At 38.7% G+C, this 12,007-nt stretch overlaps 1 protein-coding gene across 4 annotated transcripts in view; it reads left to right on the top strand.

Moving 5' to 3' along the window:
• Window positions 1–12,007, top strand: part of LOC106719816 (serine/threonine-protein kinase minibrain) — a 112,094-nt gene that overhangs the window by 90,275 nt on the left and 9,812 nt on the right. Inside the window, exon 1 of one of the 4 annotated variants that reach the window (XM_045680884.1) lies at window positions 1,320–1,614. The exons of the other annotated variants lie outside the window; for them this stretch is intronic. Within the exon in view, the coding sequence (XP_045536840.1) occupies window positions 1,525–1,614 (90 nt within the window). The 5' untranslated portion in view covers window positions 1,320–1,524. Of the gene's footprint in view, window positions 1–1,319; window positions 1,615–12,007 lie in introns of those variants that run through there. 4 annotated transcript variants of the gene reach the window in all.

Below are 12,007 nucleotides of genomic sequence, written 5' to 3'. Positions count from 1 at the left end.
TTTTTTTTTTTATTAATTTACAAATATAATATGTACTTAATTATATTATTTGAACTTACTATTTTCTTTTATGTTATCTGTTTTATTGACAACGGTAAAGTTTTTAATTTATTGAATAAAAGGAATATAAGCTATACACCTGCGTAAATTTATAGCTAAATGTAATTGCTTGGGTGTTATTTAAATTTTGGGATGTACATAGAAGAAGGTTTTGAAATGCAATAGGTACTATTAAAATTTTGTTGGAATCATATCGAAACTGTAAACAGAGAGAATGGTAGCCATTTACTGAATCAAATATCAACAAGCGGCCTCGAATAGTTTATAGAGTAAAAATATTTTTAGATAAAATAACTAACTTTTACGCTAACATTACAATATGTTATGAATTTAGCTTTACTTTCTGTGTATGTTTCAAATGTCAGGGTAGCATGTCTCAAACGGAAGTTTTATAATAATGAGCATGCGTTCCTGTGCCCTCGCCACCCTTATTATTGACATTGTCAAGTGACAGCATAATGACACCCCATTGTGCACTAAACATGGGCTCCGGACACCGGCTACACAGCGAAGCAGCGTTAATGGGCCACGTTTAACTTTTATAGCTTTGCTATTATCGAGTTAACACTATCACGATTTATAGCTAAACAATGAAATGTTTTCAATTTAAATTGTAATATATCTAAAAGGATATAGAACTTCTTCTGTTTTCTGTTTAGTTTACTAAGTGGGAATATAAACATGTACTTGACGAATACGAACATTAAGAAGAATTTCAGGACGTCGACGTATCCGGAAAAATCTCCCTGTCAACGACCGAACCCGATATAGTGCGGTCCCGTTACCCGAGTGATCGACCTGGACTGCTGCCACAATCCCGACGCGCCGCTAATTATACATACGCACCACGGAATAAACAGTCGAAAGCTAATCGTTGGAAGGAGCAAAGTCCCATGCGACGCCGTCTGTTCAACCATGCTAGCATTCTGTTTTGCCATTGTAAATTACGTGTATGCACACTAATTGCAACGACATCAAGATTCCGTACAGATTGACGACCTTTGTCGGACCCCCCGCCGATTTATACCGTATGCCGCAAGTCATAATTGTGACGTGTTAAATATGTTCTGCACCCCGAAAAGCAAAAGCTTAAGCGACAATCAACATTAATTTATTTAGATTATATTTGTTAAAGTGTTGAAATCGTCTGATATATAAATGTGATGCATTGTGGCAAGGAGTCATTGAATATTTTTAGTACAAAGTACACATGACGCGTACGGCATTTTTGTTTTCCCGACGAGACGCATTTAGGACGCCAGGCGAGTGACCAAAACAACGAGGCCGCGCGATCCATTAACGTACACCGGCTGTCTGGCGAGCTGAAGAATAGGTGTCGGCGCGATAACAGGCCAGTCGCGTCCTCGCGGCCGATAATTGCGGTTGCCGTTCAATATTATTATACGCACGTTTTTAATGAAAATGAGCGCGTGAGCAGTGGTCGAGTGCAGTGAACCAGGCGGGATGGTGCGCGCAGGGGAGAGGACCAGCGGTGAGTTGCTGGCCGCGCTGGCCGCCACGCTTCGGTGGCGGTCGCTCCGACTTCTCTCCTTGGTATGTTCACTACATGGACTTCTCCATACAACCGTTGCGAATACTTACTTTGTTTTCTTTATTTTGCCTTTAATGTGATGCAGATTTTGAATTATTCATAGTATGAATTCGTAATACGCGTAGTATTTATAAGTGTATGAGTGATACGGTTATAAATTTTTGTTTTTGAATTATTTAAATGTAGTATTAGTACCTCGTGATATATTAAAAAAATCAATTTTTCGGATTATTTGCGTTTGTAATGGCTTTTATATTTACACTTCACGATCTGAATTATAATATTTTTTACCAGTGACTTCGTTTAAAGCTCGTACACTTTCCTAGCGGCTCTCAAACTTTTCCTTGGGCTTGTTTAAACTTTACGCCGCTCGAAGTATTAATATGTGTGCAAACTTTTGTTGGGACCCATTCAATTGTTGTGCTTTATTAGCAGTGAGCGAGCTCGTTACCGACGACGGCTCGGACATCACAAGAAATTTGCGCGAAACTTTACGGAAAAATAAACCGCCCACCACAAACACCGCTTCATAATAATCAGTATTGTTTCTTAGAATATTTTGTAAATAATTGCAGGAAGGTGGTTATTATTGTGCAACTATGTAGATAGCAAGGCTGCAAGAATCTTGTGCACTATCTTCTCGTACGTGCAAGTTGAGTGTTTTACGGCACCTTCACGATGTGCATGTGATGTTCGACACGTGCCCTTATCGGCATTTATCGACATCTGACCTCGCTAAGATCACGTTGCTTCTATTGCTTACGCGTACGATATACGCCAGTGTTATCTCATGCAAAAGTGCGCCGACGCTTGCATTCGTTTTTCACCAACGAGTGGCAAAACCACATTAGCGGACCGCGTATACACATTTATAGGTTCTCTACCTAGATCCATCTTGTTTGGTTTTTTCATATTTTTCTTTTACAGCAAATTGGTTTGCATTCTTAAACAATATTTTAACATTTTTGAATATATATGTACACGCAGTCGTCCGCGACTCTGTTCGCGAGGAGTTTAAAAAATCTTCTGCATCTTACATCTCTTGAGGAATACCTTAAGTGGTTAGTAACTTCATGGATAAATTCAAATTCAATGTATGTATAACTAGCTGTCGCCCGCGACTCCGACCGCGCGAAATAAAATAAAAAGTAGCCTATGTGATATTCCAGTCTATGATCTATATCTGTGCCAAATTTCATCAAGATCTGATCAGTCGTTCCGGAGATACCTTCAAACAAACATCCATCCATCCATCCATCTAAACTCTCGCATCTATAATATTAGTAAGATATAAATCCGTATACGTCAATAATTACTTGTACGTTATGACTGTTAATTTGATCCTAAATTCGTTCAGAAGTAAGATGGTGTAAATATAAAGGGAAACAATACTATTATTTTGGACGAGGTTTATTTAAATGACTTAGATGACCACCATTCGTCCGCGGGCAAAGCCGACGGGTTGCACCCGGTGCGACGCCGGCGCCCGCGCCACAGCCCCAAGTTATTAATACAACGGTTACCTAGCCCCCCTACGATCGCCATACATTTACATTAACTGGGAATGTCTCATGAAATTATGTTCCGTTTTCAATACGCCTCATATTTTAATGTACGTAACTTTGGATTGTGCTATTTATATACTAAATATTTATATTTATATCACTATCGTTTTTTTCTTAAATTTATGAATTTCATAAATTCAATGAATCTTACTGCGACTTTCTGAGACCGAAATCTCAGTTTCTGTTTTGTCAAAGATTTTGTAAAGGGATTATAATATGTTTTATACCGAGATTTTCGTTTCAGAAACCCGCGGTTCATCATTTAATTTAAATTTTTTCCATTATCGTGTTACATAATGTAAAATATTTATGTATACTTTTTGATGTCCCTTGTGTTTTGTGATGTTTTATAGTTAGGTACAGGATGTTATATTTTTAATAGTGTGTAAACAATCGTCCAATTTTAAATAATTGTAAAAATGGTAACCCTACAGTAGACACAGACGTTTTTCAACACGCTAGCAGCGTGCCTGCGTAGTCCTCTACTTTGACTCTGTTCAGTACTTCCTGTTATTAAAAAATGTTTTGAAATTAGTGAAACAGAACTAAATTTGAGATGAAATTGCACAGGGGCTGATGTTTTTATGACGTTTTTTAATTAAAATTACTTGCATGCTAAGAAGTTTCACAAAAATTTACTTATAATTGACTGTTGAGAACTGAATAGATAAATGCATGGTCCATTATAGGGAAATGTAGACACATTTTTGTGTAACCGCAGCACTAAAATCTCAATTTTCATGTCTCACACAGTCGAACAACATTAAAGCGGCGGTCGGCGACGTCATTTCCTTGTGTAAGTGAGTCGATGCCAGAGACCGTCTCTCGGTCGCAAATAAAACAGTTTATGGCTGCGTTACTTTGCTTCCAGCCAGTATTATAATGTGGTGACTTTTATAAAATTCCACTTTACTTTTTCAGTCTAATACTTAAATATATTAAATCATCATTTACGTGAAGAATCGTGTTAGTAATGACTTTACAACATCTTAAGTAACTTGTTTCGAAAGTTCTGTAATAATGATCCTCGTATTAATTATTTTGAAGCCTTAATAACTTTCACTCGACTCCTAATAGTTCGTGACTTTCATACCTTTCTCAAATTACTTATCTCGATCTTAATATTTGCGCTAAATGTAAGTTGTGTTTGTTTGCAACACAAGTATTCGCTTCTATCGAGATTCCAATACAGTGAACAGCGCATTTGTCATTGTACAAGAGAGTCTAAAAGTAGACTGGATTTCTGCAGATAAAAGGAATAGAAAAGCAATACGGCAGTGGTATGAGATATATTTAGTAGCGTACGGATTGATCTAGGTTGTGCCGGTTATCGCGCTGCGATGCGATACATCGGACCGGTGGCGGCGGCGGCGGCGTCGGAGCCGCCATCCGCAGAGATGACTATGTTCGCTCTCATTCATTAGAGGGTGGCGGAGGGCGGGGGCGGGCGGGCATGCAAGACGTCGCGCGCCGCCCGACTATATCGATTTTGTGAAACGTCCCCCCCGCGCCGCCCGACACGACCCCGCTCTCAGCATCCGACCTCGAGTGCTCTCCTCTCGCACCTACGGACACCGCCGACACAAACTACGCCTTAACGGCATCACGCCACGGCTCAAAATGCCGACCGAAGCCGCGCGCGCCGAATCGCCCCGCCGAGCCCTAATCGACCCTCCGGCCGAAAGTCACTCGGTCGAGATTGCAACGACCCGCCGCAGCTACCCTCGTCCGCGCCGGTCGAAAAAATAAGCTTTTTGTTACAATTAAAATGGTAAATCAAACCAATTTTAGTAATTGCGAGGTCAAACTTTGGAGTGGCGACGCGACGAGTCTTGAGCGTTTCAAGCGCGTATGATTTTTAATGGTCCGTTCTTCCTTTATGACAAGCGTCGATAGCGGGAGGCGACGGAGAGCGCCCTCCCGATGATTTAATTATTAGTTTTCATGTTCCGATGGAAGTGGAGTTGCCGCTGCTGGCTGCATTCGGGGATTCGGCACTGCATGTTGAATATCATTGCACCACCAAACTTCGCTAATATTTAAGCCCCTACCCGCTCTCTCCTGTGACTTGGCGACTCATTTAACTAATTAAAATTCTTAATAGTACTATAGTGCATCGTAGGTCATAAACCTCGATACTACTAAAACACACGTAGGCACTATATTAAAATATGTGTGGGTAGCACATTAATATTACAATGACTTGTAATTTTAAATAATGATTAATTATTTGTTTTTACTTGACCAGTCATTCTTGAATGACTTCATTAGCTTTATTTTCATAGAATCCTAAATGAAGTGTAGGCGAGACTATTTGCTATATAAGCGAGACAATTCTTTTGCACATTACTTTTTAGTATTCAGCAAATAATGGTTAATGTAACGCCATACGTAAACATTTAATAAAATATTACTCTGCACATAATATGCGTTAAAACATATATGTTATCTCTCATATATGTTAATAAAACATCGAGTCCTCGTTCAAACGATGAATCGGTATAGAATGCTCGTGTATAATAAACACGTTTATCAGTCAACGTTACGGACGGGACTCAGTTATTTTTACAAATCGGCTTTGGGGAAAATTAAAAGGTATTTAAAATATCTGTTGAAATGTATTTACGATTGCAGATTGAAGTAACTCGTCGCATTTGTTTTTTAGGGTTCCGTACCTCGAAAGGAAAAAACGGAAGCCTTTTAGGATCACTTTGTTATCCGTCCGTATGTCCGTCTGTCTGTCTCTCAAGACCCCTTTTCTTAGGAAGGCTTGGAGGTATCAAGCTGGGACTTTTATCAAAAACGCAGGTCTACTGTCCCTTGTAGCTGTGAAAAAATCAAACTTATAAGTCAACACATTAAAAAAATATAACCGTTCACGCCGCAAATTTCCGCAAATTTACGACACTCGCAAGGTAATCAAAACCTACAGGATACTTCCCGTGAACTCATACATAGTCTTGAAATTTGGTACGAACCAACGTCTTATAGCACAGATAAAGAAAAAATTGGGAAAACCGTAAATTTTACTAATATACCAGGTTTTCTACAGAACACTCGGCGCGCGAGTCCGATTTGCACTTGGCCGGTTTCGCTTTTATAATCTGTTATTGATATATCGTTTATTAACAACTTACGAAAATGTGCTCATTGGACTTGTTTTGTAACATCTTAAGCTCATTGTTTCTGCAATGGAAACGCACGGCTACAATCTGTAATGTAAACTATGCTCGTGTCGATATAACACAAACTTACGTTGTAAATTTATGAGTCAGTAATGTTCATCGTCTCCGCATTGAATCGTCTGTAAAAGTTTCGCTACACTTAATTAATTTTGCTCAAACGACCTTAAGAATGTTTTCAAATCATTTTGTATTATTGAATAGTGTATTGTGCCGGAGACACAATGAGATTGTAAGGTGAAAGAGTCTTACAAATTAAGGTACAAGGATTCAATCCGCTTATAGTCCGCTCTCCATTGTCGCCATCGATGCCTCTACTGGTATTCTATCCCTCTACTTTTGTTTCATAGTAGTTTGCTTCTGAATGCTTTGCCGTTGGAATTGTGTCCGACGTCCGTAATAAGTCTTTACCAAAAATTGAATAGTCTATTACCAAAGTTTAATCTTTTTACTTTTTATTTTCCTTGTTATTGAAATATATGCATCTATATATTCAATTCTGTTCTAAAAATGCATTTCGTGTTATATACCCGAGGAGGCTAGTTCATGAAAAGAAAAATTTTGATTAAATATTCCATAAGTAGCTAAATTATAAGTCGATTAGCGGTCATATCAAAACGAATCTATTGTTATTGAATGAAGTATGGCAAAGTAACAAGATTTGTTTCCATTTCACTGTTCCATTATTTCGGCATCGAATAAGTAATTTAATCTAATTGATTGTTTACATCCGTTTTCAAACATTTTCTGATTCAGACAACAAAATGCGAGCATACGAATTGTAACATCATAAAATCGTATAAATTCAATAAATTAACCATCAACTCGCGAACTCATTGTATACAAACACTTTTACATGAAATATACTGTCGGATATACTTTTACGAAATACTCGAACAAGCTTTAGTGCTACTAACATATGATTTACGATGACAACGTCTTTTCGCCAGCTAGACTTTGAGAATTTGCAATGGCTTCCGACAGACTGTTAACTTTATTTACAGTCCCGGTTATTCACGCAATTCCTTATAAATTTGAATAAGCTGTGCAGTAGTTTATTTGGGTTCGAAACTTACAAATGTCCTCTGTTTGTTATTTTAAACTTTATTAACGTTATGCTATTAACGAATAGTGGTTTAAATACTCGCTCGGTTATTATGTAAATGTCCTTCAAAGCCGGCCTGACCTGCCGCACCAAGGGGAACGGTTGGGGTAGGTTATAGTATTGCATCCGATACGCCGACTGCAAGGGTGGCTTTGCATAAGTATACCGTCGTCTACAGTTTACAGTGGTGAATGTGTCTGTCTGCCTTAATCACTGGATTTATGAATGCCGGCCTGTAATTATGATCCCTGTGTGGGTGCGCCGCCTCGCTTTCGCTGTTTGTGCTGTTTAGACGCATTGTACCCCTGCCCATTGCATTCTTTTGTATGTATTCGGACTATTTACTAGACAGTTTATTCGTAAATGAGATGTGGTTTATTTTATTAGTCGAATCGATTGCATTTAAATAATCAAGAGCCTACTGTAAGTTTTAGGTTACCCATCTAGACTAGGATGAAAATAAACACTAGATCGATATGAGTGTATCGGCCCGGAGTCTGCCCCTTGGCTGTCCTCACTTCTCCGGACTCGGCTGCTCATCTCTAAAACGGTATTGCGCCTGCATCCACCAGATGATTAAAACAAAAAAAAAAGCATGCGTGCCCACTTGACGCACAGTGTTAGCTTTTTGCGTCGGTGTGCGATGCGGTGGTAGTAATGAAACGGGCCCCTACTGCACGCAGGCCTTGCATTGGGTCGGGTCAGTGAACCCGCCCGCCCACTATCGGGGTAAATATGCCGAATGCACAGATGCGCGCGCCGCCTCCCGCTACCCCCCGTCGTCCCGCCTGCGCCGCTGCACTCGGCACGCATCCACCCCCGCGACCCCTCTTAAAACTCCTAATTGATTGCACAAATTTTCTCGCAATATCTGTCTTTTTATGGTGTTAATGATGTAAAGTTGCGCAGTTCCGCCGCACTAATTGATGGCGTTGCGGCGACAGGCGACGGCGATGGATGACGGGCGACAGTGCGCCGTTCAGCGTGCGGGTGCGGGGGTAGTTTGCATATCGGCGCGGCGTCGTCGCCGGCCCTATGAAAAATTAATTAGCAACCGTATTTGCTTTTTTGGGAATCCACTGCGGCGCGTCTCGCGTCTGGATGCCGCGTATGCCGCCTACGTCATTGACACGCTTAGCTTATTGCAACTTTTGACACTATGTAAAACTAAACATAAAATTTTAAGAAATAAAAAATCGTAGGTACTATTCGTCACATCGTGATTTTTTTCTGTAAGGTCGTTGTATTTAACCGATGGAATTGGTCCACTCAGAAATGTGGGTTTGCAGGTTCCGCTAACATAGAATAATTGCCAGTGAACTAGATCCAAGTAACAAATAAACGACGTACCATTTCTAATATATTTATTAGAAAACTAGTATACAACATGCAAAAACTAAATTTCATAGTCCTCATGAATGCTTGGACACAGAGATAGATCCTAGTACAATATGAGGGATACTCCTTTGTGCAATAGTAATCACTTACGATGAGGTAAACACCTTGTACTAACTATACAAAAAAAAAATATATTAATGGTCGTGCACTCAACTCAACACGATCACTTTGACAATGAAACGCCAGACTGTTTCAAAGCAATCGCGATTGATTTCGCGATGATTCAGGCGGCGGCTTGCGGCGTGCAGCGCACCACGTGGACAGAGTCAATAACCCCACGCAATAACAACACACACTATACAAACTCGATACATCTCAATTTAATTAAATAAATACAAATAATATTAATTAATAGATTAAGTGAGCAGCAGTCGTAGACGAAGCCGGAATGAATGAAGGAATGAAATGAAAATTTTAAATAATTTGATCATTTGTAATATTATAAGACGAACTTATGCATGCGAATAATTGACATAAACCATAGTGAAATTTTACTGTTTTGTACAATTCTGACACATCATTATTCTACATTTCCTAAAAGAAGCCGTATTTTATCTTTATAATTAAATTGTTGCTCATATTCGGTAAACTTAGAAATATCGTATAAAAGGTGAAAATATCTGAAACGATTTCCCGTAACTCCTCAGTGCTAATAAGTCATTAGAAATGGCGTTGAGCACTAAACTGAACCAAGGTACTCTCAAAAGTTTTAAGTACTTTTATTTCGCAGTTCTTTTATTCGCCCCTGAAGTTGTAACCCAGTATCGGTTCGGCATCTTTACTATTACAATTACAATCCGTTTAAGTTTTTTGTTAAGTAGGTAAAGGAGGAACTGTTATTTATTATTATAGTAAACTAGCTGTCACCCGCGACTCCGTACGCACGCAGTTAAAAAAAAATGATGTTGGCCGATTCTCAAACCTACTGAATATGCTCACAAAATTTCATGAGAATCGGTCAAGCCGTTTCGGAGGAGTACGGGAACAAAAACTGTGACACGAGAATTTTATATATTAGATGTACAATTGTATGGGTACTGTTACTTTAATATTCTAAGAAAGTATTGTCAATAAACAATAGAATGTGTGCGATGTACTTAATAAAAAAATTAGCTTTAGCCTTGATCTGTTTCATGTATCATTGGTTGGGTTCATGTAATTGAATCACCGACAGACGCGGAAACAACGACTTGTCAACCAAGCTGGAAGTGACTAGTCATTTCTCAGTACTGTACTTTTTGACTCATATTATATACTAGCGACCCGCCCCGGCTTCGCACGGGTGCAATGCAAAATATACCTACTACAGAATGTCCTTATACACAACGTTCACAGCGTTCACATTAGAAACCTTTAAATTCATCAGTGTTTCTCTACTATATTATGCATTTATTATACATACAAACCTTCCTTAAGAATCACTCTATCTATTAAAAAAACCGCGTCAAAATCCGTTGCGTAGTTTTAAAGATCTGAGCATACATACGGACATACAGCGAAAGCGACTTTGTTTTATACTATATATTATATATTATATATGTTTCTTTATTATTGACTTTATAAATGCTGCTTTATAACATTATTAAGGAAAACTGAATGGTAATATTAACGTAAATGTAATTAACATTTCATCGCAGACAAGATGTCCAGTTACGTATTCAATTAATGCAGTTATTTAAACTCTTTTCAACACCTTCGTTTAACATAATAGATAATTCAATTAAATACTTATTTTTCTAAGGATATTGTTTAATTAATATATTCTTGTCACATCTAGAATTTTTTTATTAGGAAATCCCACACGTAGGTAGGTTGCGATCTTTTATGGCGGTGATGTAAGAGCGGGAAAAGCGGTTATTTTCACTAGACTTGTACAGTCTGATGGCGGGAAAGTAAAATGTCAGATGAAATGTAACTGTGTCGTGTGATTGTGCAATATTTTTTGTTTTACCATCAATTCTAATTCTTTGTTTGTCACGTACATTGGGAGGGGGGGAGGGGGAGTTGGCAATATTTCACTGTTAAAATTAACCCAAATGATATTTGAAATCAAATTTTGACGACTCAGTAGTGAGAATAAATTGTACGTCGTACAGTTTCATGTACGTTTCGTTACTAAATAATAACAATAGTACACTTTTATCGAGTACCTAATAAATATATGTAACTTGAAGTAATTATATTAATTTAATGCGATGTTAAAATTATCGTTCATTTTATACCTCGTTAGTGCGGCCCGGGTGCGGAGTGGGATTTCTCAACAGAACGTGTTCAACCTAACTACTGTTATTCAATTGTATCCAAAACTATTCCCACTTGACGAAACTTTAAATTAAACGCCGCTCGAGCACTGGCCTTTACATGATTCATAATGAATTTTTGAAGAGTTCTCGCATATTGTTCGTTAGTTATATTGTTATGAAACATAAACTATATATGTCGACTGATGAAAATTCTTTAAGGAATTAAATGATCCAGATCGACAGACTTTTGCTTATATCAAAGTTTTTTTTTATGTTAGTTATTGTTGGTATTTGACATTAATACTGACAATAGTTATTATGTACAAGTGTTTATATTGTTTCGAAGATACAGTCTAAAAGCTGGTACTTTAAAGCTTAGCAGCTGTTTAAAGTTAAGAATTAATACATATGATATTTATTCTTATTTCGTACTTATTTATATTCATCGACAATGTTTGTCATTTAAAATTTGTTAATTGGCAAGTGTACAAAAACAGTACCATGTGTTATTATAAAATCACGAAGTTTACAGTGTCGCGAAGCTTAAATTCGTATCGAGGTGGTCCTGTTGTTACGATTCGAACCGGACGGCATCTAAATAATTTACAGTGTGACTAACACCGCTCGCGGTTCGCATCTCGTCTGGCTTTGACTGTCGTCAGACAGATAATCGCCGAGCGGGCTGCGGATCCACGTCGAGCTGTCAGGTGCGCCGCAAACAAAACTGCTGAATAGAGACCCGGTTAAACATGCACGTCGGGTGTACCGATATAATTAAAGTTTAGGAGACGCTCACGTCGCCCGTTAACCTCGTTATCGGGCGCTGGAAGTGGGTGAGACGCGGCGGGAGCGCCGGCCTCGGACGCGGGGGGAGAGGAAAATCAATGACAGCCGCCGCGCGC

The sequence above is a fragment of the Papilio machaon genome, chromosome 14 (assembly GCF_912999745.1).
Source record: "Papilio machaon chromosome 14, ilPapMach1.1, whole genome shotgun sequence".
Lineage (NCBI taxonomy): Eukaryota > Metazoa > Arthropoda > Insecta > Lepidoptera > Papilionidae > Papilio > Papilio machaon.
Note: the sequence above shows the minus strand (reverse complement) of the source record. Positions and strands in the feature narration are given on the sequence as shown.